This window comes from Zalophus californianus, chromosome 9, assembly GCF_009762305.2.
Source record: "Zalophus californianus isolate mZalCal1 chromosome 9, mZalCal1.pri.v2, whole genome shotgun sequence".
Classification (NCBI taxonomy): Eukaryota; Metazoa; Chordata; class Mammalia; order Carnivora; family Otariidae; genus Zalophus; species Zalophus californianus.
Window position 1 is genome coordinate 87,411,001 of NC_045603.1, and position 27,844 is coordinate 87,438,844.

At 37.8% G+C, this 27,844-nt stretch overlaps 1 protein-coding gene and 1 pseudogene across 12 annotated transcripts in view; one reads left to right on the plus strand and one right to left on the minus strand.

Annotated features, from left to right (window-relative positions):
- PLEKHA5 (pleckstrin homology domain containing A5) overlaps positions 1 to 27,844 on the minus strand; it is a 239,848-nt gene that overhangs the window by 182,261 nt on the left and 29,743 nt on the right. Inside the window, exon 4 of one of the 12 annotated variants that reach the window (XM_027592902.1) lies at positions 2,199 to 3,499. The exons of the other annotated variants lie outside the window; for them this stretch is intronic. Coding sequence (XP_027448703.1) covers positions 3,304 to 3,499 — 196 coding nt within the window. The 3' untranslated portion in view covers positions 2,199 to 3,303. Of the gene's footprint in view, positions 1 to 2,198; positions 3,500 to 27,844 lie in introns of those variants that run through there. 12 annotated transcript variants of the gene reach the window in all.
- LOC113921745 lies at positions 25,103 to 25,566 on the plus strand (annotated as a pseudogene).

Here is a 27,844-nt window from a genome sequence, read left to right on the forward strand (position 1 = left end):
CGCCCATGTTCAATATTTTTAAAGGCCACATAATATTCTACCTTGTTATTTCACGGTTTATTCAACAGGAGTCAACTGCTAGACATTTGTATTACTTTTTTTTCCTACTATTATGAACTTTCCTTAGTATCTAGACGCAGAAATGGGACTATGGAGCCAAAGGATAAGATTACTTTTATCACTTTTGGTAAACATATTTCTTAGATACCTCTCTAAATGGAAGACTGGGGTGTATGGTTTCAGTTGCGTAGAATCCTACTGATTTTCAAAACTTTACTACTTGAATCTCAATCACTTTAATTGAATCTTAGAACTAAGCATGCTTTTTTTTAAAAGATTTATTCATTTGAGAGAGAGAGAGATAGAGAGAGAGCCTGCGCACACACAGCAGGGGGAAGGGCAGAGAGACAGAATCTTCAAGCAGACTTGGGGCTGAGCCTGGTATGGAACTTGATCCCACAACCCATGAGATCATGACCTGGGCAGAAACGAAGAGCTGGATGCTCAACCAAGTGAGCCACCCAGGTGCCCCTAAATGTGCTTTTTAAAAAGAGAAATTAAATTATAAAGAAATCAAGAGCAAGCTTTTAAAAATTATTTCAAAATAAGGGGAGATTTCCTCAATTGCAGTTACAAAGCAAAATCATTTTAATAATGAACAAACTTTACTGTCTAAATTTTTTTTAAAAAAGATTTTACTTATTTGAGAGAGATAGAGAACAGGGCGGGGGCGGGTGGGGGGGAAGAGCAGAGAGAGAAGCAGACTCCCTGCTGAGCAGGGAGCCCCACCATGCAGGGCTGGATCCCAGCAGCCTGGGATCATGACCCCAGTGGAAGGCTGACATTCAACTGCTCAACAGACTGAGCCACCCAGGCGCCCCGTTTTAAAATTTTTAAACAAAACAACATATGTGCATAGTGTATATATATCTTTTCTCACAAAATGCAGAAGGATTTAAAGTGAAAAGGAAAGTATCACTGCTCCTTGATACTTCTTATCAAAACTCAATAAAATCTAGAAGTCATTAACATTTTCATTTGTATCCCACTAGAACCTTTAAATAGAAAAAGTATAAATATGTATATCTTTATTAGTATATAAACTGTTCTAAAACTTGATTTTTTTTCTCTCTTGGTAAATCTTGGATTTCAGGACATACAGATCTACTGCTACATATATTCTATTATTTTCTACCATTCGATAATTTATACAACTAGTTCATTAATAAACAACACTTGAGCAATTATCAGTTTTTACTGTTTTGTGTGTATAAAAACAAAACTTCAGCAACCATCTTGTACATCATTATAAAATAGATGAAAATTCAATCTCATTAAATAATACTATGATAGTTGTAGGACAAAGTTGCAATTATAGAATTGATGAGTCAAAGGGTATGGGTACTTTACATTTCACTATTTCCACCAGTTTACATTCCTACCAGTAGTAAAGAGACTATTTCCCTCTGCCTTCACTAATTGGAGGTATTACCGCTTAAAACTTTGCCAATATGATAAGTAAGTAAGGTATCTCATTCTAACTGGCTTTTTTTTTTAAGTATTTTTCTGAATTTCCTTTAGTATGAGTGGACTTTCCTTGTTCCCAACTTTTACCCATTTTCCACTAGCTTGCTCATTATTTTCTTACTGAGAATCAAATGTTTTTATTTAATTAATTTATTTTAAAATTTTTGATTTCATTCTTTTTGATTTAACTTAACTTACATAACTTTAAAAGCAAATGGGAATTATGACATTAACCTCAATATATTCTGTGCCAATAATCCTGGCACATCTTTTCAATTATTTTTTTCCCCACATTCTTTGGTTGTTTTTCCTTAAAATTTTAAATTTGAGTATAGTTGACACAATGTTATATTATTTCAGGTGTACAACATAGTGATTCAACATCTCTGTACAATATGCTATGCTCACCACAAGTGTAGCTACCATCTGCCAATAAATAACACTATTACAATATCACTGACTATAGGGAATCAAATATTTTTAAATACTAAATATTCAACATCACTTAATACAATTTCTCTCATTGCAAAAATAAATCTGAAAACTGGTTGCAGTTTCCTTGTGTTATCTGAATTAAGAATTCTTTTCACTCCCTCTTATCCAACAGAGATGACTGCATGTAGATTTGTTTTTACATGCATAAATCTATTTTATTTTATTTATTCCCCCCCCCCCAAATTTGAAAATAGAGCTGCCATACGACCCAGCAATTGCACTACTGGGTATTTACCCCAAAGATGCATAAATCTATTTTAAAGATCAGAAGACGTGGAAAGAGCTAACAAGGATACAGCATCATGCAGGTGTATAAAAAAGGTCAATAGGCCAGGGTCCATCTAAATCTGGTCTCAACTCTACCACAATAAGCTGAATAATCCATAGGTGCCACCTCAGCCTCAAAATATTAGCTCCTTAACCAATAAAATGAAAAAGTTGGACAGAATGATTCCTAAGATTGTTTCCACATATAAATCCCATATAATGAAACTTGATTATTATAATTAAAAAATTAAATAAATATAACCACAAAGTATATTTTTAAAAAAATAAAACTAAATGATAATAATAACATTATCAGCATGGTAATATCCAAGTTTCTTAAGACATTTGACTTTTCTAAGTCCTCAATATATTAGGAACTTGGTAAAACATACACAAAAAATGCATGCACTGAAAGTATTAACATCACCTTCACTCTGATTTTCTGATAATCATTTTATGAGTAGTTCAGCAGGAATAAAATATAAACCTACTTAAGAGCCCACTGCTATTAAAAGCTTCTTGTTGCTGGAATAATACCACCACTTTCTGGCATTTACGCTATTTTAATTTTTCAACTCTTGCTTTAAATGAGATATGTCTATAAATCAAATTAAGACTTGTATTCAAGTTTACCCCGATGAGCTCCCACCCATGAAATCAACTGAGATTTGTGATCAAGTCTTCATGTGTACACAGATGAAATTATTAAAAACAAATCACCTTTCTCTCACTTGAAGAATTATCTCAGGGCCATGATGCCTACATTTATTCATTTTATAATTTTAAAAACCGTGTTTAAGGAAAAATTGTCTCAAACACAAATTTTATGTAGGCGAAAAATCATTGCTATAGCAACAGTAGCTTTAGTTTATGAGAACTGAAAAGTGAAAAATTCACATTTCCAACCCTTGAAACTTAACTATTTGATTTTTGATGGCTGAGGGGAGAAGGCGGTAGCTCCTGACCTTTCAGCATTACTATCATGAACTGGACCCCAGTGAGACTTGGCCAATCTCAAAGCCTTAAAAGATAAAAATACATGGTGCCTTCTTTAATAAGGTGAATTACTATAAACCAAACATGACACGTTAGGCCATCCCCCACAGGCTGCTCGGCTCTTCTGCCTCCTGTGCCAGGAACACAAAGGAGCTGGTGGGACAGTGACAGCTTCGAATGGCTGAGCAATGCGTCTATCTCTGAGGTCTTCTTGCTAAAAACAAAACAAAACCAAAAACCAAAAATCAAAACACTCACGACATGCCACTGCTTTGTTTGGAGAAAACAAAGCACCGGTCCCAGCTAGCACTGGCATGCCTACCCTTAACTCTGGCTGGCTCCAAGAATGCAGTGAATCTTTTTCTGAGGATCATTTCCCTACTATTCCGATGGGCAGAGGTTAAAAACTAGCAACAAAAAGAAATTAAAACAGTATTTTTCAATAAACAGATGGGAAAATTTCTGAGTATGAGTGTACGTATGCAAGAAAGGGAAATCAGGAGCAACTGTAAAATATTTTTCCCCATTCTACTGTCTAGCTGCAAAACATACCCCTTGCACAAGGGGAATGATCACCACTACTAACTTAACCCAACAGCACATGACTCACTGAATATGGTACAGTAATACAATGTTCATGTAACTCTGTAATCATATTTTCCTGGTTCTGCCCTTTACTAGCTGTGTGACTGTGGACAATTTAGCTAAGCCTCAGATCTGTCATCTGAAAATATGGATAATGATGGTACTATCTTACAGTTTGTTATAAAGATCAAATGAGTTAATATATGTGAAGCATGGATAACAGTCAGTGGCACATGGTAAACACTTAAAGGGAAGAGTTATCTTCATTGTTTTGAGTCATTCTAATAGGGAGGCAGTGGTACCTAATTGTGGTTTTAATTTGCATTTCCCAAAAGACTATTGATGCTAAGCATCTTTTCATGTATTTGTAATATGCATATCTTCTTTCTTGGTGAAGTGACTTTTCAAATTTTTTGCCTGCTGGAGGGTTTGTCTTTTTTTTTTTTAATGAGAGAGAGAGAGAGATACATGAGAGGGGGGAGGGTCAGAGGGAGAAGCAGGCTCCCTTACTGAGCAGGGAGCCCGATGTGGGACTCGATCCCGGGACTCCGGGATCATGACCTGAGCCGAAGGCAGTCGCTTAACCAACTGAGTCACCCAGGCGCCCTGGAGGGTTTGTCTTCTTATTGTTCAGTTTCAAGAAATTCTTTATGTTATTTGGATACAATTTATTTGTCAGGTACATGATTTGCAAATATTTTCTCCCATTCAGTTGCTTGTCTTTTCTTTCTATTATTACAGAGCAAAAAGTTTTTAACTTTGATAAAGTTCAACTTATCAAATTTTTTTCTTTTTGTGGATTATGCTTTTGGTGTCATCTGTAAGGCATCTCTGCCTGACTCAAGATCACAAAGATTATCTTCTACATTTTCTTCTAGATCCATTTTGAGTTTTGTCTTGTTTTTTCTAAAGTAAACTCTGTGCCCAATGTGAGGCTTGAACTCACAATCCCAAGATCAAGAGTTGCATGTTCTATTGACCAAGGCCAGGTGCCCCTTTAGATTTTTTTTTTAAGTTTTATATAAAGTATAAAATGAGTCAATGTCCTCAAAATGAGGATATTCTTGCATAAGAATGTCCAACTGTCCAGAACCACTTGTTAAAAAAAATAAAATCTTTAAAAATCAAACAAACAATTGACGATGTATGGGCCTATTTCTAGATTCTATTTTGTCATACTGTTTTTGTTTTTTGGGTTTTTTTTTTGGTCTATCCTTTCTCTGATGCCACACTGTCCTGGTTACTGTGGCTTTATAGTGAATCTTGAAATCAGACAGTATGAATCTTCCTAATTTGTTCTTTAAAAAAATAGTCTGGCTACAGAAATAAATATATGAATATAAATAAATTCACATAAATTTTAGAAGAGCTAATCAAGCTTTCTCAAGCAGGGTAAATTTATACTTACAAACAACTATGGAACTCATAGCTATTTAATAGAGTGTCTCTTCATCTTTATATTAAAAGAAACACTAAAATCTTCCCAGAGGTATATGAAGGAGCTGATAACCTTCATGTTTCCCAAATCTTTTATCAAAGTCTTATGACAAAATTTAAATACTCATTCCCTAAGTTGATTTCTTCTTGACAATCTCAGTCCTTTCAGGGATAACTTGACATCACAGCCCTCAGCTACCAATGAAGCTGTTTTTCTCTAGCATGTCTCACTATAAGTCAAGCCAGGCTGTTTGGGGTTTCTCCCCGGAGTGGGGTAAAGGGAAAGACTGGGAAAAATATCTCTATCTCTATTCTAATTACAATTTATTCTCATTTCACATGTCAAACTGCAAAAAAATTTTCACTTAAGATTTTATGAACTTCTTCCAACTGCCTTGTTAGCCCAACACCAAAGACATCAGAAATCAGCAACAGTAACAGACTCTAACTATAAATGAGGGTTTTACAGCTGTGGTTTTATAAAGTGCATGGGCTGTGGCACAGTCATCCTCCCAAATAATTCAACTATCTTCCCAGCCAGCGAGGCCGCTCATTTTAAAGCGAACTATGTAAGGAAAGACAACCAAGTTTCAAAAAATTATGTAGACAGAAAGAACAGATGATAAATTATTTAGAAAATCATTACAGGGAGATTTCAATTGTATTTCATGCAGATCCCTGATCTGCATTAACTGGGTTTAAAGGCCTACACCCCTGCCCCTTTACAGTCTGTTTACTGGAGGAAAAGTTTCTGTAAACACATGCAACTGAAAAATCAAAACATAAAACAAAATAATGCCATTAAAATACTCATTTAGTACCTTTAAGGCCAGGTTTTAAACTAACCTCTTATAAATACAAACCATGCCACCTATAACAGGTCAGACAGGCTAGCCATCCTCCCATATTCCACTTCAGAGGTTAAGAACAAACCTTAACGAACCTTAACAATGATTATTCAGTTTATGACCTGATTTTCCCACAATTTAATTAAGCTAAAGCCAATGACTAAGAGAAAAATGCTGTCATTAGAATCTTCTGATTTGCTACCTCACAAGTCTCCTTCATACAATTAAAAGTTTTTATTTCACTCATTCCTAGACTTTCAACTCCTATTATTTAGAAACAAAATACTTGCAGAAACTTCAATACCCAAGTACGGGTATGGTACAGGGTTTGTTTTTTAATTTAAGGAGGAAAAAAGAAACATTCTAGATTAGCAAGCTACAAGATTTTTGTGATCATATAGCCAAGATCACACACATTAATTTTATCAATAAAAGAAAAGGGGCAAGGGGCAGAGCAAGATGGTGGAGGAGTAGGAGACCTGGATTTCCTCTGGTCTCAGGAATTCAGCTGAATAGGGATCAAACCATTCTGAACACCTACGAACTCCACCGGAGATGTAAGAGGAGAGTAGCAACAACTCTCTGAACAGAGAAGGGACCACTTTCTGGAAGGTAGGACGTGCGGAGAAGTGAATCCGAGGCGATATTCGGGAGGATAGACGGCGGGGGAGAGGCCCTCCGATGGCCGCTTCTGGCAAGTGATAGAGCCGCGGAGCATAAAATCGGAACTTTTAGAAGCCGGCTCCGCTGAGGAACGTCGCTCCAGGGGCTAACCGGGGAGTGGAACCCTCGCGGGACAGTGTGGTCTCAGGACCCTCGGGGTCACAGAAAGACTGGGGGTGCCTGACAGCAGCAGAGCTCCCAGGTATCAGAGCGGGGAAGCCGGCTGCAGAGACAGAGCGGAGGCGCGGGCTCTCAGCTCGCGGTTGCCATAAACTGTGATCCACGGTCCAGTCGGGCCACTGCTCCTCCAGCAGGGACCCAACAAGCGGCAGATCCGGGGAGACTCCCCTTCCTCCCCTGGGAAGAACGGCGCAGGAGCGCACCGCAGGGATCGGGTGCCAGAGATAGAAACGCTCGGTCACAGGCCGGGTGAGCACGGAGTGTGGCCAGAGACCAGGGAGACGGAAGTGACTGCTTTTCTCTGGGGGCGCACCGAAGAGCGGAGCCCCGAGTTCTCAGCTCCTCCAAGCGGAGATTGGGAGGCCACCATTTTCGCCCTGGTCCTCCAAAGCTGTACCAGAGCTTGCAGGGAACAAAAGCTCCCGAGAGCAAACCGGAGCAGCTTGCTTAGCCCGGACCGACAAGGGCGGGGCAATTCCGCCTCCGGCAAAGACATTTGGGAACCACGGCAACAGGCCCCTCCCCCAGAAGATCAGCACGAATAGCCAGCAAGCCAAGACCAAGTTTACCAATCAATGAGAACGGGAGAACTCCAGTGCTAGGGGAATACTGCATATAGTATTCATAGCTTTTTTACCAGAATTCATTAGTTTTTCAAAGTTAATTTTTTTAACTGTTTTTTTAAAATTTTTTTCCCCTTTTTAAAACATCTTATCAATCCCTTTTTTAAGAGAACATTTTTTATTTTTCATTTTTAGAGTCATATTTTTATCCCTTCATAGTAGTTACCCTTATTTTTGGCATATATATATAAGTTGTTCTCTCTTTAAAATTTTGAGATACAATTTCTTCTAACAGATCAAAATATACCCTAAATCACTAGTGTATGGCTTTGTTCTAGTCTCCTGCCTGATCACATTTTCTCCCTTTTTTTTCCTTTTTTTTTTCTTTTAAATCTTTCTTTTTAAAAACAACTTCTTATCAATTCCTTTTATAAAATCTTTTATAATTTTCAACTTTACAGTCATCTTCCATCCCTTCATTGTATCAACCCTTATTTTGTACATATATAAGTATTTCTTCCTTTAAAATTTTAGCAGGCACTTTCTTCTAACAGACCAAAATACGCCCAAAATCTAGTGTGTGGCACTGATCTATGTACTAGCCTGATCATATTTGATCATATTCTGTGGTTTTTTTGTTCTGTTTTTCTTAGTTTTTATCTTTTTCTTTTTCCTTTTCTTTCTTTCCCTTTCTTGTCCCTTGGTTTCAGGTATAGAGTATATTTGCTGGATACATTTTTAACCTGTTAGCATTCTGTTCTCTCATTCATCTATTCTCCTCTGGACAAAATGACAAGATGAAAAAAATCACCTCAGCAAAAAGAACAAGAGGTAGTACCGTCTGCCAGGGACCTACTCAGTACTGACATTAGTACGATGTCGGACCTAGAGTTCAGAATCATGACTTTAAAGATACTAGCTGGACTTGAAAAAAGTGTGAAAGTTTTTAGAGAAACCTTTCTGGAGAAATAAAAGAACTAAAATCTAACCAAGTTGAAATCAAAAAGGCTATTAATGAGATGCAATCAAAAATGGGGGCACTAACTGCTGGGATAAAGGAGGCAGAAGAGAGAATCAGCGATATAGAAGACCAAATGATGGAAAATAAAGAGGCTGAGAAAAAGAGAGAGAAACAACTACAGGATCACGAGGGCAGAATTCAAGAGATAAGTGATACAATAAGATGAAACAACATTAGAATAATTGGGAACCCAGAAGAAGAAGAGAGAGAGGGGCAGAAGGTATACTGGAGCAAATAATAGCAGAGAACTTCCCTAAAGTGGGGAAGGAAAACAGGCATCAAAATCCAGGAGGCACAGAGAACCCCTCTCATATGATCCTCTCAATAGATGCAGAGAAAGCATTTGACAGAGTACAGCGTCCTTTCTTGATCAAAATTCTTCAGAGTATAGGGATAAAGGGTACATACCTCAATATCATAAAAGCCATCTATGAAAAACCTACAGCGAATATCATTCTCAATGGGGAAAAGCTGAGAGCTTTCCCCCTAAGGTCAGGAACACGGCAGGGATGTCCACTATCACCACTGCTATTCAACATAGTATTAGAAGTCCTAGCCACAGCAATCCGACAACAAAAAGAAATCAAAGGCATCCAAATCGGCAAAGAGGAAGTCAAACTCTCACTCTTTGCAGATGATATGATACTGTATGTGGAAAACCCAAGAGACTCCACCCCAAAACTGCTAGAACTCATACAGGAATTCAGTAAAGTAGCAGGATATAAAATCAATGCACAGAAATCAGTGGCATTCCTATACACCAACAACAAGACAGAAGAGAGACAAATCAAGGAGTCGATCCCATTTACAATTGCACCCAAAACCATAAGATACCTAGGAATAAATCTAACCAAAGAGGCAAAGGATCTGTACTCAGAAAACTATAAAATACTCATGAAAGAAATTGAAGAAGACACAAAGAAATGGAAAAACGTTCCATGCTCGTGGACTGGAAGAACAAACATTGTGAAGATGTCAATGCTACCTAGAGCAATCTACACATTCAATGCAATCCCCATCAAAACGCCATCCACTTTTTTCAAATAAATGGAACAAATAATCCTAAAATTTGTATGGAACCAGAAGAGACCCCGAATAGCCAGAGGAATATTGAAAAAGAAAAGCAAAGCTGGCGGCATCACAATTCCGGACTTCCAGCTCTATTACAAAGCTGTCATCATCAAGACAGTATGGTACTGGCACAAAAACAGACACATAGATCAATGCAACAGAATAGAGAGCCCAGAAATGGACCCTCCACTCTATGGTCAACTAATCTTTGACGAAGCAGGAAAGAATGTCCAATGGAAAAAAGACAGTCTCTTCAACAAATGGTGTTGGGAAAATTGGACAGCCACATGCAGAAGAATGAAACTGGACCATTTCCTTACACCACACACAAAAATAGACTCCAAATGGTTAAAAGACCTAAACGTGAGACAGGAGTCCATCCAAATCCTAAAGGAGAACACAGGCAGCAACCTCTTCGACCTTAGCCGCAGCAACTTCTTCCTAGAAACATCGCCAAAGGTAAGGGAAGCCAGGGCAAAAATGAACTATTGGTATTTCATCAAGATAAAAAGCTTTTGCACAGTGAAAGAAACAGTCCACAAAACCAAAAGACAACTGACAGAATGGGAGAAGATATTTGCAAATGACATATCAGATAAAGGGCTAGTATCCAAAATCTATAAAGAACTTATCAAACTCAACACCCAAAGAACAAATAATCCAATCAAGACATGGGCAGAAGACATGAACAGACATTTTTCCAAAGAAGACATCCAAATGGCCAACAGACACATGAAAAAGTGCTCAACATCGCTCGGCATCAGGGAAATCCAAATCAAAACCTCAATGAGATACCACCTCACAACAATCAGAATGGCTAAAATTAACAAGTCAGGAAACGACAGATGTTGGCGAGGATGTGGAGAAAGAGGAACCCTCCTACGCTGTTGGTGGGAATGCAAGCTGGTGCAACCACTCTGGAAAACAGTATGGAGGTTCCTCAAACAGTTGAAAATAGGGCTCCCATACGATTCAGCAATTGCACTACTGGGTATTTACCACAAAGATACAAATGTAGGGATCCGAAGGGGTACGTGCACCCCGATGTTTATAGCAGCAATGTCCACAATAGCCAAACTGTGGAAAGAGCCAAGATGCCCATCGACAGATGAATGGATAAAGAAGATGTGGTATATATACACAATGGAATATTATGCAGCCATCAAAAGGAATGAGATCTTGCCATTTGCAACGACGTGGATGGAACTGGAGGGTGTTATGCTAAGTGAAATAAGTCAATCAGAGAAAGACACGTATCATATGACCTCACTGATATGAGGAATTCTTAATCTCAGGAAACAAACAGGGTTAATGGAGTGGTGGGGGGTGGGAGGGATTGGGTGGCTGGGTGATAGACATTGGGGAGGGTATGTGCTATGGTGAGCGCTGTGAATTGTACAAGACTGATGAATCACAGATCTGTACTTCTGAAACAAATAATGTAATATATGTTAAGAAAAAAAAAGAAGAAGATAGCAGGAGGGGAAGAATGAAGGGGAGTAAGTTGGAGGGGGAGACGAACCATGAGAGACGATGGACTCTGAAAAACAAACTGAGGGTTCTAGAGGGGAGGGGGGTGGGGGGATGGGTTAGCCTGGTGATGGGTATTAAAGAGGGCACATTCTGCGTGGAGCACTGGGTGTTATGCACAAACAATGAATCATGGAACACTACATCAAAAACTAATGATGTAATGTATGGTGATTAACATAACCATAAAAAATTATTAAAAAAAAAGAAAAGGGGCAAGAGGTAGAGTTCATAACACTGGGATCAGGGTTTCTACTTGATCTTATTTCATGGTATTTTAATGCAGGGTTGCTACACAGGCTACTTTCTAAAATCATTGATCCACTGAGGGCTAGAGGTTGGTAGGGAGCTCTACAACAGACAGAACAGACATAATTATAAATGCACAGTAAATACTGATAAAGTATTACTTCTACCTATTGCCTTTTCTTTACCTATAATGCTGAACGTTCATTTCTTAGCTCACACCACTGAGTAAGGAATGAGAAGACTGTAACAAAAAGTTTACAAAAAGAGCAGACTCTGGTGGGGGATGTTTAAAATGGGAGATGCTACACATGGGTAGGAACAAAGGGCATATGGAAAATCTCTATATCTTTCTCTTACTTTTGCTGTGAACCTAAAATTACTCTAAAAAAAATAAAGTCTTAAAAAAAAAAGTGGAGAAAGAGTTACACAACAGAAGAAAAAGAAGTACGAGCTATCAGTAATGGCCCAGAAAGATGCTTGGGCCAAGCTCTGCCTAAAAGACTGTGCCCCAATTAAATCTTGACCTGATTTTTACCCAGGCCCTTTCTCAGGAGTCACTGATGGCTCTGTAGGATGCAGAAGACAAGGTTTGCTCTGTAGGATGCAGAAGACAAGGTTTAAGAGGACCTTAATTGTATCAACACATATAAGGTCACCAAAAAACTCACTAATGAGTTCTTCAAATTATATCTTTCCTGGATTTATACATTTTGTTTCATACTTTAATGATTATGAAATTGGGTTCATCTTAGATTCAATGTGTGCATTTTATGTATTAGTTGTCTGTCTGTTTTGTCCCTACAAAAGCCTGTATTTAAACCACCGGCAGATCTTTCAATCAAAGTGTCTCAGAAGACAATGTGAAACTCAAGTCTACCACTGGTAGTCAGCAGCTGCCAATTTAGCACTGTCATACAAATCACTGCTAACTGGATGAGTAAAGGCCAGAAGACACTAGAGGCCCTCCCAGGACTGGGCAGAGAGGGAAGGCTCCAATTCCCTTCAATGTAATATCAGTGGAAATCAAGCAGGGAAGCGACACTAACTTCATCTGTGGTCACTTTAATTTACAACCAACCCCCCCCCTTTTTTTTACACTTGATAATCTTTAAATAGACCTTAACTTAGGTCCAAAGATAAAACTGAAAATTGGTTTAAGTCAGTTAAGTCCTGGGTCTAAAGTAGCTGTACAACATCAGCAAAGCTGCTAAGCCCATTACTGATAACTCAATTTTTCTTTAAGGATAAAAACAGAAGAAAGATGACACATGATTTCTAGGGCAACTACCAGAATAAAATAAACCAAGCAATTTGTTTTATCTTTGATCATTTAATTCAAAATAATGATTGCAACTTATTATTCACATATCTACTATGTGCCAGGAACTCAATCAAAGTATATTACATTAATCCTGTATGGCAGCTGTTAAATCTCACTTTACAGAAAAAGAAACAGAAACTCAAAGAGGTTATATGGCTAGAACTAGGTCCGGGATTCAAAGCCAAGTCTGGCTGATTCCAAAGTCTAGCTCTTTCCTCTTCCCCAAGTTGTCTCCAGAATACATACTTGCTAAATTTTACCATCATTCATTTACCTCTGAGTTTCTGTTTAGAACACATTCTTACAAGAAATCTCAAAATTTGGTTTTATCCACTACTAATATACTCTTTCCCTCATTTGAAGAGTTCTTTATCTTACTAATGTTATATGCAATACAGCATTATGAAAACCGGAATGTGTGTATATATGTGGACTTTCAAGTGTGTGTACGAGGTGGGGAGGGGAATGCATGGGAAGATGAAGATATTGGTATCAAATTTTTGTATCTCCCACCCAAAAGAAATTGTTCGATAGCTATTTCTTTATAAATCACTGCAATAAACTGCCTTCAATTCAGAGTCTTGAGTTTATCACAAATGTACCTGTAGCAATTGATTTGTTTCATCTGTGGCATAAATAAGGTATAACTCACTTTGGCAGCACAAACTCTGAAGTTTATTTTGTATTAGAACAGCTCATTTACACAAGAAAAGAGAATTTTTTTTCTATCAACAGAATCCAAATACATGATTTCAACGAAAAGTAAGTCTCAAAAACACTTCATCAGCCAAGGATAATACTAAAGCAAAATGGCAGCCAGGAGATGGTTCCTTCTGTTTATCTAAAACAGCTTATATGTTAAAGCCAATCTGTAGGTTATCTCCATTCAAAACACATAGCTTTAATGGATTGACACTAAGGTTCGAAGTAATCAGGAACTCCTTCAGTGGCTGGGTGCAGTGGGGACAACAAGTAGAAACTTCCAACTAGAAAGAACCAGTATGAAACAGTAGTCTCTCCACTAATTAACTGTACCATACTTTTAGACTAGAAGGGCCTGCAGTGAAGTATGGAATTATTAATGACCACAAAGAACCCATGCTACCATGGATGGATGCCTTACAGAAGAATGATGACTAGGAAAATCTCCAGTTATCCAATGACAGAAAAGGGCCATCTCAAGAATTGTATCATTTTCCCCAACAGTATTTAGCTTCCCTGGGTAGGGAAGCTGATCCAGGGTTGGAGTTTTTCTGGGGGTTTGTAGCAAAATGGAAAAAAACATGAGGAAATCAAGATCCATGGAGTTGAGAAGATCAAAGGAACATGTAGTAGACATTATTAGTTGGGAAGGCTCACCATCTCACAATTGTTCTGACACTTAGAAGAGCCCCCCAAAACATGACTGTGCTATTAAGCTGAAGCATGAGAAACTGCATTTTCTCTGAGACAAAAACAGTCAAAATAGCAAATTAGTATGATTCAATCTACTACAGATGGCTCTATCCTTCTATCCATCGAGCAAATCAGATTCTCTCTCTGGGGAATTTGCCACCTGTGTGACGACATGGTCACAGCTGTGTCACCCTGATAAAAACACTCTAGAGCATGTTCAGAAGCTCCCAATGCTCAAGGCCCTAGATTCTCGCTGTGTAAAATTTAGCTGTGCAGCAATTCCTTCAAGACTGCAAGCTCCCCAAGAATCCTTTCAATAACCAAATAACTTCTTTTGATGAAGTTTGACTTAGTTTTTGTAACCAAAGGTACCTTAACAAACATGGTAAGCCTGGGAGGTTAGATGCGTGGTTCCACTGGACCCTTAAGTTACCTGTCCAACACCTAACTTTTTTCTTTCTGTCGTTCACAAAACCTGAGCATGATTGCCGACTAAGCAAAGTACATCAAGCAAGGAAGAAAGATTTCCTTTTTCTTTTTTCAGAAGACTTAAAATTGTTACACACATACAGACTTGTTCAAGGCATGTTATGTAAACCGAGAGAGAAAATTATGTTAATAAAATGTCTATCAGGGTTCAAGGACTTTGGTTATTTTCAATAGCAACTTTAATAGTCACACGTTAAATAAATTAAAATGATATAAAGTATTCATTAAAAAAAAAAAACAGGGCGCCTGGGTGGTTCAGTTGGTTAAGTGTCTGCCTTCGGCTCAGGTCATGATCCTGGAGTCCTGGGATGGAGTCCCGCATCAGGCTCCTTGCTCTGCGGGAAGCCTGCTTCTCCCTCTCCTCCCCACTGTGCTCTCTTTCACTATCTCTGTCTCTCTCTCTCAAATAAATAAAATCTAAACAGAAAATTAAAAAAAAACAAAAAAAGTACCCAAACTTATCATGATCTCAATTCGCACTAAAAAGAATCAGCTGGGCAGACTGACCTCCCCCTAACACAGTTAAGAGAGGGCACAAAAAACACAGGAAGTAAGAGTTAAATGGAGCCCCATGTAAATTAGGGGGAGGGGACCAGCTAGGAATATGGAGATTTTTCAAATATGAAAGCAAATCACATTTTCTGAGTCAATAAAAGGGACTTACTTTACCTTCTCCATAATGTGTTTAATGCTTAGTGATGCCACCTTTTGTTTGAAGTAGTGTGGCTCTCTCTCTGCTTCAAATGGCCCAGAGAACTGATACTTTCTACCTTACTCCAACCTAATCACTAATTATTAAGGATATTTTAAAATATGTGGTAAGAGTTTTATATATATTCACACAATCCTATATATTGAACAAAAACACAATTAACAAATAATGCTATTGGGGCAATTAGCCAACAATCTGACCAAAAAAAAGGTTCTATATGTAAAACCATTGCTTGGTGGACTAGAAATGTAAATACCAATAATAAAAACATAAACCTATAGAAGGCAATATAGCTATTTTTATAATTTAAGGGTAACTCCAAGTATGACACCAAATGCTGAAATCAAAAAAGGAAAAGGCTGATTGATTTCACTACAACCAAACAAAAACGTCTTTGGGAATTAAAAAAAAAATGACTGTCAAAATACAAATGAAAAACTTATTTAAAAATGATAAAAATGATTACTATCCCAAACAAAAATGGACACTGAAGGCAATTAATCTGGAGGCCAAAAGAGGAATGTGTATCAAAACCCTAAAAATGGGCTTACATTCTGGCCCATCAAATTCTATTTTTAATAATTTTACCCTACAAAACCAATTTTCTTAACAAGTATATTCATTTTAGCATTGTTAATGATAGCCAAAAAACCTATAAGAAACAAAACCACCAACATTAGCATGTTAAATTATAATTCATCCCATCTGTTTAAAGCAGTAAGGTACTGTCATTAAAAACAGAAAGAGACCCATATGCACTGACATGAAATGATAGTCACCATGCAATAGTATGGAGGAAGGAAAAAACAACAGATTACAAAACAGCAGAAATAATGTGCACAACACGGCATACTGATTATCAAAGTACGTTCTTCCTGGGCACAAAAGCAGATTAGAGTTCCACCTCCAATCCTTACTCCTAACACACCCACACTTTGGTGTGCCTTGTGATTGATTATGTTCTCGGCAACAGAGTGTAAGCAGAGGTATACCTTGGAGCTACGTGTTGAAGCTGTCAGACATAACCCTGGCCCGAGTTCCTGAAAGAAGGCAAGTGGTAAGAAGTAAGAAGCCCCCAGCCAGATCCCAACCTGGAATATCGACCCTGGACTATTATGTGTGAGTGAAAAATAAACTCTACTGTGTTTGTGTCATTACATTTTGGGCTTGTGTCATTACATTCAGTAGCATGGCCTATTAATAAAGTAGAAAGCCAGCAGTTTCCCTTTTGAATGAAATCTATATGCACACATAAATATTTTTAACGATCTGGAAAGATATGCATCCAAGCTTATCTTTATGATATTTAACACTACTGTTGCATGCAGCCGTTAACTACTCTTGTTGCTATATAGTATTTCATTAGGTGAGTATGCCACAACTTGTTTACTACTGATAGGCACTTGGGTAGTTACTAGTTTTTTGCTATTATTATACACCTATTAGATGAACAATCTTGTATATGCCTTTTGGTGAACATATATTCAAATTCCTGTTGGGTATTTACTTAAGAAAGGAATTATTGAGTCACAGGATATGCATGTGTTCAGCCGTAGCAGATAGTAAAAAACAGTATTACAATGTGATGGCACCAATTTGCCCTCCCACCAGCAGTACAGAAGAGTTCTAGCTGCTCTATATCCTCATCAACACTTTGTATTTTTTATTGCTCCCCATTATGGTGGTAGTACCATACACTTCTAACTACTCTCAACATAAAACACTTCATTATTCAAAATTAAAGAAGTTTAATTATAGTATGCCTCAATGGAACAATGTGTTCTTTTAATGATTTATATGATGTTTAGAATACACTAAAGAAAATGGGTTGCCACTCTAAAATTAGTTATACACGTTTGAAACCACCTTCCTCGACTTAAAAAAAACTATCCTCCTGATGCCTGTAATTCCGTTGGAAGCACTGCACGGACTCTGAAGTCAGAGTGCTGGGCTGGGGTCCTGCTTCCATGACATATTATACAGTGTGACCTTGGGCTCTAAGCTCTCTAACCTGCCATCTCTGTGACCTTTGACCACTCAGAGGAATGGTTTTAAGAGCTTGGATTCTGGAAGTAAACTACCTGAGTTCATACCCTGCTCTGCAATTTCATAAATCTCTCTGGGCCTCACCCTCATCTCTAAGTAGAGAACATAAAAGTTCACCTCATGAGACTGGAGGAGAAATAAATGGATGTATATATGCAGAACACACAGAACAGTCTCTGACACGTACGTATTTGCTCTTATCACTGCTACTGTCACCACGGCCACGACCACCAGGTCTCATATCTTAACAGACAAAAAATAAGAAGCCAATGAAATCATCAGAAGGCACGATAACTCAGACCTCGATTCATCCTAGCTTATTCTGAGACTAACAGTTGATTATCTGAGACCAAGTGGCCACAGAGCTAGAGGTTGCTATAACCTTCACTTTCACTTACCTGCGAGTAGACTTAGGGTCCTTGTGCAAGGCAGAGGGAGAGACAAAGTTCCACCATGCAAGTCCCAAATACAAAGCACAAAGATGGTGAAATATGGGCACCATTTTATAACTGAAAATTTATTAAAATGACATTTGCAATAGCTTAATGGGTTTTCCGCCACCTATTCAGGCCTCTCTAATCTCTTCTCTCAGGATGAGCTTTTTGAAACAGAAATGTGATCTTAAAACCCTTCTGCTCTGAGGATAAACACAAAGATCTTGAACATGGCCTTCATGGTCCTGCTTGGAATGACCCTGTAACCTACTTCTCCCACCTCAGCTTGCTTTAGATTTCTCTGTCTACACACTCCAGACACACAGGCCTTCCCTGAATTCCACAAACCCACCATGCTTCCTCTCTCCATGGGGCTGTTTCACTACTCTTCTCTATGCCTGCAATGACCAGCCTTTCCCTCTCTGCCTGGGTAATTCCCATTTATCCCGTGGATCTCAATTCAGTCAACTTCCCTACAGACTAGTCTTATGAAACTGTGCATTTCTCTTCACCAAACTTATCACAGTTGTAACTTACAGTGATTTGTGTGACAACTGATTTAAGGACCAGCTCCCTCATTAAAATGAAGACTCCATGAGGACATCTGTGTTTGCTCAACCACAGTAACCCCAGTGAAGGACATACCACCTAGTGCAAAGTACAGGCTGAATAAACATCTTTTGGTTGACTAAATGAATAAAATGAATGGAAGAAATGAAATAAAAAACTGTGGAGTAATACAGGTCAAACCAATAGGGAAAAGATAGGATTTTTTTTTTATTATGTTATGTTAATCACCATACATTACATCATTAGTTTTTGATGTAGTGTTCCATGATTTATTTTTAGTTTAACACCCAGTGCTCCATGCAGTACGTGCTCTCTTTAATACCCATCACCAGGCTAACCCATTTAAAACCTGAAAAGTGTCAGCAAACTAAGAACCACAAAAGAATTACCTCAACATCAAGACTGAATCTGTCCAGTAGCCATGTTTCCAAAGCAAAAGAAAGAAGCCTTAGAAGACTTGCAGAGTCTTACATAAGCACGAGGCCAACACCAAAATCAAAACTTCTTTCCGCAGTTTCCTAAATCAATAAGGTATTGCATCTGTTGCCACTTTTATCCATTTTATAAGTAAGCTACATTCAGTTCATCCCTTTTGAAAGACACATTCTTTTTAGGTCTCCTTGGTTCCCAGAAGAATCTGAGATCAAATTATTGTTCCAAGGTTACCCTGAAGAATGCTTTCATCACTGATCTATATGCAAAGTGTGGATTGCAAAATGGGAAACAATCCTAAACAGATATAACAATTGGGTGAGCAATGAGGTGGGAAAGGTGGGGCTGGGTGTGTGAATAGTACCATCTTATTAATGAATACAGAGAGTAGGTATTATCTGCCTGTATGAATATATGTTAGCAACTTCTTTCACTTTTTATTTTTTGGTAGTGGAAAGATAATATATAGAAGAGAAATTTTAAAGCCAATGGCTTATTTGATAAATCTGTTAATTCCACTTAAACACAATGTAAGGTGCACCACACAATAGACAAGAGTCACAGAGTGACAAATCAAAGGCCAAATGGTCCACAAAATTAGAAAAAACTAAATTTATGTTGCTATGGTCATTACTACTTTCAAAAAGAAGCAAAGAAAAAAAAGGAAACACACAGGTTTTGGGGTTTTTTTTTTTTAAAGTTCAGTTTATCATTATTTACATTCATAAAAGCTATCAACATGGAAGCTTGATAAACTTACCTCTTAAAATTGCAGAGGCTACAGAAATCATGATCTGGAACTTCTAGACAGCTGACAGCCTTTGTATAGGCAAAGAGAATCAAGCTCTGGATCACAGACATTAGTCAGCTGAGGTATAAAAAGGACAAATGTGGGAGGTGGCACACCATTTTAGGGGTGATAATCAATAATGCATGAAAGCAGAGTACAAACACAAGGATCCTACCCAGGAAAAGATAGCCAGACATTCAAATGAAAAAGAGAGGCAAAAGCAGAGAGAATGACATAACACTGTTATCTTCTGCCATTTGGGTATAAACGTTAGGTACAAGACATTTAGTACCATGACGTGTTTATGTAACTGCAACAGGTTTCAGTGAGGTCAGTAACACAAGGAGTAAGCTAGATAAAATTAAGTCAAGTGTTAAATTTAGGTTAAACTTTCTTCAACCCTGCTCTAATTTGGGGCTTTTTTCTTTTATGTTTTAGCATTAGAAAAGAACTATTACTGTTTTTTTTTTGAAGCCCACACATACTTTATTTTAGAAAAAAGAACATTAGGAGAGACTGCATAGTGTTGCATTGAGAATAATGACTTTGGAGCCAGACCCCAACTTTACCACTTACCATCTGTGGGACCTTCAGGCAGTCACTGATCTCTTTGTGCCTCAGTTTCCTTCTATAAATTATCAAAAACAATCGTATCTACTTCGTAATTACAAGGATTAAGTGAATTAATATAATTTATAAAAGTAAAAAGGCCTGAAACACAGTATGCCTCATATAAGTATGTTAAATAACTATTTTAATATAATTAGGTTAAGTAGCTTTCTAAAATCCCATGTCATAAAACACACGAAAAAAGTATATATTTTAAGAGACCTAACTGCTCATACCTTCACAATAAATTCTATTAAAAGTTGTCCACCTTTTAGTTTGGTTCAACTTAAAAGGAATGGCAACAAAAAAGCTATCACTTATTGAGTACTTACTTTGTGCTATAATACATACTTGTTACCTAGCCCTTACAACAGTCCTATAAATTAGATATTATCCACATTTAACAGTTGAGGAAACAGATTCAGAAAGGTTCAATGACTTGCCCAAAGACACAGCTAGTCATGGTAAAGTGGAAATTGAAATCCAAGTCTTTCTGTTTCCCCAAGTCTGTCTTAACCAAAAAGTGTCTGGTTTCTAAAAACAGCTTTCTTATCTACTGAGTTCAGTAGTCTTTATTTATTTTCTTCCCCTCACCCCAGTGGTCTTTAAATACTTAGCTTAGATACGAGTGGACTTTAAAAAGTTAGATCATCTTAATAAAGACTAGGTTTCTAAACCTAGTAGGTATCACAGAGCTTCTGATAAGCACATAGTAGTTTCACATCTCATAACTACTTCCAAAATCAAACTCACCAATTGAAAAATCATTGTTGTATCACAACACTAAGTTGGAAATGTTGTGTACCATAATTTCAGAGTATTATTTCTGAAAAGAGTGGAAAGGAGTTCTTTTATTTACTTACTTTTCTATTTTATTTTATTGGGGGAAGGAGTGAGATGCTGAGACTTGGGATGTGCACACCTGCGTCCATGTGCGATCAATTTCTAATCCCCAGACGCCTGTGGACACTCTAGGCCCACTTCTCTTTGTGAAAAGCCAGTGCTGCCCCCACCCCCTTGCTTCAAGATGATGCAGAAGCCTCTGCCTTGCAGGATAAGCAGGGCCCCCTAATGGTTTCCTCTAAATAACTGAGGAGTCTTTTTGCCCTGGCTAAATACTAATTTAGCTGGTGTCAATAAAAAACAAAACACTGGGAGTTAAAATGAATAATATCTGAATCACATTTTTATGTTCAAATAGGCCATTCGTGAAAGTAAAATGTGCAAATAATTATAATGGGGACATTAAACGTAATTGCCAACATTTCGTTCCTTTTTTTAAAGGAAGTAAGGAAGAGATAGGAGGAGCAATGCAAAAGACAATAAGCCTCTGGTATCCAGGGCACGAAAAATCTCTGGTATTTCGGTGAACAATGGGGGAGCCATGTTTGGATTTACACTACAGCATCCTGGTTAACCACTTGTTCAGGATGAAATCAAGTTTCTTAGTTACATCTAATTTTCTAGTCTGTAAACTCGTCTAGCACACACATGTACCAATGTTGTATTTCCTAGGATTCTATCACAGTGCCTCCAAAGTCAACCTTCAACAAATCTTTGCTACTGAAAAGTTATTAAATCTTCCACACTTCTATATATTTTACAAATTGAAACCACAGTTAAATAATGGTACGTGGGACAATACTAAATACTTTCCCTTTTGTGAACCCTCTTTAAAATGGCTCACAGTGTAACTATGATGTAACCACACCCCCTAAAGTGGTTTGTGTGTTTGAATAGTTTGACCAAAACATACAGAAATTTTAGAGGATAAAAGACACTACAAGCCACTAGGTATAGGAACTTCCCCCAAGTGGATCCTGCAGGGAATCTGCCCAGTCTTGGTTATAGCACTGGCTAAACAGGTATTACAGGTTTCTGGTTTGAACTCTTTTCTATACTCTATACTTCACACCTCATCTCTGAATATCAAAGATTCTATCGCTACCAACTTAACACTGATTAAGGATGTGGGTGAACTAAACACTGTCCAAAGATCTACAAAAATGATGTCTAGGATGCTAACAATAAAAGGTTCTTAACCAGAAATAAGATTTTTCTGATCCAAGATTTACTCTAGGAATTGAAAGGAAACCAGGATTTAACAAAAAAGAAATGGGGCACTCATATCCTCAGTTTATAAGTAAAACAACCAATGTTTGCAGAGCATCAGGCATGGGTCATAATACACGCATATAAGTCTGACCTAAATGTAGGTCAGATACAGTATAAGTTTCTTACAAAGCAACTTACACAATACCTAAATAAGAAAACCAAACCTTACAAGGTACTTCTTAAAGATGCACAACCTATCCATCTAAAGGAACATCATCTTCGTTCCATCAAGAGAAAAGTTTTCAGTAATTCCAAAATTGTAAACTTTAAGGTGTTTGGCACAATCTGAGTGGGTGTGTCCCAAAGACTGGAGTCTTCAGGGAGGAGAGAGCAGGGTGATATGGGTTGGTTGTTTTGTTTTGTTTTGTTTTTGGCGGGGGGATGGTTGCTTGTTATTTTTGAGGAGAAAAATAGAGGGAAAAATTGGGGGGGGTTGCGGGAAGGTGAGAAGAGAATGTGTTTACTTGGGAGTACTTCAATTTCTCTGATACCCACAGGTAAAATAAAAAAAAAAAAATGGGTTTGATGGTGGAGAGAAAGATGGCTGGAGATAAAAACTCAGGAGGTATCACCAGTGGCTAAGGATTAATGTGAGAAAAGAAGATCACTCAGGGAGAGTGACTGTATCGAGAAGACATATGAAGGACGTGCGCAACAGAGGCCACCAGTATTTACTGTACAACTACGTCTTTGATTTAGTTGTGTTGGCCACACCTCATCCTTTGAATTTCGTGATTTACTTCTCATCACCAACACCAAAACTAATAATGATACCATCTTATATTTGTAAGGTGCTTTGCAGTTTAAAAGTGTTTACTTTCAATTATCTCATTCATTACTCCTGACAACAACCCTCTGAGGTAGACAGAAGAGTTAACTGGCATCAATTTGTATAGAGGAAAAGGTGAGAGGCAGGGAGATGAAATGACTTGTCCCTAGGTCAATTTAATGTTCATTTAGTTATCTTTGTTCTGTAAAGCTGCTGAAGTTCATTAAAAACAAAGACAATGTGTCTCTGTAGAGAAAATAGGCTCCCTTTGCTTTTATTTTTATAAAGCTAATTCAAATGCTGATTTCATTTACATCTTATTTTGCACTGTGCTTTAATTTGCCAATCATTTCACATGTCCTTCTAAAAAGGCACAAGTTAAATTTCACCCATAAATAAGAGAAATATCTAAAACCAAATTAGTATGTAAAAGTACCTAGATCAGTGCCTGCTACGGCCCACATTTCTCCGACTTTCCCTGCAATTCTATATGTACAGGTATAACTTATTTCATTAGAGAGGGACTGTAATTTTTAGACGCAAATGGCCTCTAATTTGCTTTATTCCCTCCATACAAATAGTATCCTAGGGAATCGGGAGGAACCCAGGGACCTGGGTACGGAATTCAGAAAATTCATTAAGTTAGATGGGAGAGAAATTATCCTCTATCTTCACTGATCTCTCACTGAAATTTAGCATTTCCTTCAATTACAAATGCAGACAAGTCACACTTAACATTAGCAACACTTCTCATTTTTATTACCAATAGAATTCAGATATTTTCTATCATATTACAGTCATTGCAGATATCCTGAAATATCATTTACACATCACCACTTCAAAAAACTTAGACTCACTTCTAGACTTTATGTGTTAATAAAGAAGCAGATATTACAATATCAAAAATTTTTTTTAAATGATCACCTATTTCACTTTAATTGGTCTGCTTTGCAACCATAAATATGTGAGTGTGCGTGTAGAACATAAAAAAAAAGGTTAAGAACTTCTGCTTCAGAGGATGGTTAAAATCTTGCAGAACTTCCTCCTGGTGCTCTACTTCAAGAGATTTCCTTCTTATTTCCTCTTCCCCAGTTCTACCTTCCTTACCCAGCTCTTCCATCCTCCCTGGCTCCAAATACAAGGAACTCAGAAAGAGAGAGAGGGGTTTGTAAGGAGTAAAACAGTAAAATGTATGGCTAATTCTGTATCCCTTTTCTTCTCTCTCCTCAAATATGGGCATAATGGTTATGATTTATATCCATAGCCTCCAAATTCATTTTCTCTCCTAAACTCTGAAATGCCCTCTGTTGCTCTTTCCTCCCTAAGCCCTAACACCCAACGTCGGTGATAAAATGTCTGGGGTAGTCAGGGTGCCCCTATGAGATAGCTTAATATCCAAAGAACTACAACCTTTATGGCTATAAAATTGATGGAATGTGATCTACCAAAAACAAGAGAAAATAGCCAGGATAGAGTGGGGGTGACTGTGGAAGGGAGGCTGGACTGTAGAAAGTGTTTTCATTTCTCATCTTCTAGCAACTGGAAGGAAAGAAGAAATGAATAAGGAAAACATGTACACATACATTCACACCTGTAGAAGCCACCACATGGGCTGTGAAATTGCTTTTGGGGAACGAAGAAAGAAGTGAGACTGTGTCCCTATTGGAAGTGGGCCAGGAAGAAAAGATGCACTGGCTGAGTTGAGAGGACAGTGAAAAGAAAAAGAAGATATGTTGGTTAGTTCTTAGTAGTAGGAGAGTCAGTCAAGCACCTAGGGTCAAGACTAAGAAGTGTCCAAACAGGAAGCCCAGGTTTGTTCACATTTCTAGAGCTCTTTTCCACAGCTTCCACATACCCAGAACAAAACCTCCACTACAGGTGCCAGAGCAAGCCACGGGAGTGGTCTGCAGAAGCTAAGAGAGAGGTCTCCATCACATTTGCTTAAGAAGTGATGGGGAGCTCTTTCCAGTAGTGGAGTCTGGAGAAGATGCGCAGAAATGGCACCTCGCAAGGGGAAGTGAAAGAAGGAAGAACAGGTCATCAGCCTTGGACCTCAGGTAGCTGAAGGAGAAAATGTGTTGGTGTCTGCCACATCTTTGCATCCTTCAATGACACTTTCGTCCATGTCACGGATCTTTCTGGCAAGGAAACCGTCTGTCACGTGACTGGTGGAATGAAGGTGAAGGCTGACTGAGATGAGTCCTCTCCCTATGCTGCCATGTTGGCTGCCCAGGATGTAGCCCAGAGGTGCAAGGAGCTGGGCATCACTACCCTCCACATCAAACTACGGGCCACAGGAGGAAAGAGAACCAAGACCCCTGGACCTGGGGCCCAGTCAGCCCTCAGAGCCTTTGCCCGCTCAGGAAGGAAGATCGGGCGGATTGAGGATGTCACCCCCATCCCCTCCGATAGCACCCGCAGGAAGGCGGGTCACTGTGGTCGCCATCTGTGAACAGGATTCCTCAAATTACTGTTTTCTGTTAATAAATTGGCTTTGTGTGAGCTTAAAAAAAAAAAAAGTGATGGGGAAAGCAAAAAAGAAGCTTTACAAGACTACAATGGAGGGATGTACCTGTCCAAAGAAATACTGCAAACGAATTTAAGTTTTCCAGTACCATCAGTACTACACATCATGAGTTGGCTAGTTTGAGGACAGATCTACCTCCACAATGTTGTTTCGATGGGAAAACGTACCAAAAGTTATAAACAATGATTTTTTTTCTAAGATTTTATTTATTTATTTGATAGAAAGAGAGCGAGAGAGCACAAGCAGGGGGAGGGGCAGAGGGAGAGGGAGAAGCAGGCTCCCCGCGGAGCAGGGACCAGTACCCTGGGATCATGACCTGAGCCGAAGGCAGATGCTTAACTAACTGAGCCACCCAGGCATCCCCTAAACAAATGATTTATATAAAGTCTGAGCATAACTCATGACTGAGAACTACTTTTATTAATTACCTCCAAAGTACCACGCAAATGACAAATGTAACAGAAAATGAAGAAGTAAAAGTTTAAGAAATGATGAAAACATCTGAGATAGTGGTAAATAGCACAGACCTGTCTCTCTTAGACAAATAATATATCACATGTTAAAAAAAAAAAAGCTAGTAGGAAAGGAGAAATGAAGGGGGGAAAATTGGTGGGGGAGATGAACCATGAGAGACTATGGACTCTGAGAAACAAACTGGAAGTTCTAGAGGGGAGGGGGGTGGGGGGATGGGTTAGTCTGGTGATGGGTATTAAAGAGGGCACGTACTGCGTGGAGCACTGGGTGTTACATGCAAACAATGAATCATGGAACACTACATCAAAAACTAATGATGTAATGTATGGTGATTAATACAACATAATAAAATTAAAAATGTACTTAGATACTCTATACAAATTTCAGTTGATTATTAATTTAAAATTTTAAATTTATTAAAAACCAGGATACACGTAGCATAATTAAGCTTGAATTCAGTGTATTAACTTAAATTTTAAGAAACACACACAAGTGGGTTATTTTTCTATGCTACTCCCCTATAAAAACATTTTTCAATGAAATGCCTTCTTTTCCTTTTTCATAAACAAAACATTCTGAATTAACCAGAAAAATCAATATAAGGAATACTTTTTACATGATATAATAAAATGCTATTCTTTTAAAAGATAAAGCAAACTTGTGTAGTTATAAGACAGAGAAAATAAAGCTAGAATTTTCTTGCCTCTGATTTTTTAGTAAAAATCAGCTTAGAAAAAACATTGTTATTCTAGCAATTAATGTTCAAATAAGAATACTTAAAACTCAAGTTAATGTAGTAATATCCTACTGATCCTTGAAAATACTGGCATGAAAGGACACATCAAGATTATAAACACTTGAAGAAAATGAAAAAGCCTACTGCATTTTTCCAAAGTAATTGTGAATGCTGACCCTTCTATACTTACTAAATTATAACTTGTCTAATTATACTGTCTAGTTTTTACCTCCCCTATAATTTCAAGTATTATTTCATTACTACCTTGCTAATATAATACTTGGAAGGAAATTTCTATCTGAATCTGTTCATAAGGTCCACATTCTTACAAGATGAAATGCTCAAGTGCTTCATTCTTTAGCTAAAGCCACAAAGCAATCTGACAAGGAATATATTAATACCCTAAAACATTGAATGGCCAGACTAGAAAGTGCGGAGAGAGACTTCCTTTTAATTTTGGTTCCTTTAAATATTAAAACATTACAGAAAAAAATTGTCTTCAAGGAAATAAATTGAAGGGATGAATTATGTCCAGTAATTTCATGTTTAAGAAAAATCAATTTTACCCATAAATAACCTATTTTCTTTGCCTTCTTGCTTCAAAAGAAAAAATTTTCCCAGAAATGTTCAGTATAACACTCTTAGGTAGAAGAAGGGTTAAAATTAAGTATAAACCCATTTTCTATGAAAGAATAATGCAGTAAACTAGGGTCATCATTTTAAAATCACCTAACAAAATGCCGACAGGGGGAAAAAAAAATCAGAGCTTGCCTGACACATAGTAGGAACTCAGTAATTTGTTGAATAAAGGAATTTAATGTTGAGAACTTTCTAGTGGGAATAAAATGAAAGTTGGAATAGCAACTTGTTCCTCTCAAATTACTTAAGTTCTGTACTAAGTAAAAACATTAAACTAAGGCAAATGTATAATAATTCCATTTTATATTAAAACAAACTTGTATTTCGACATAAATACAAAGCAATTCCTAAAGC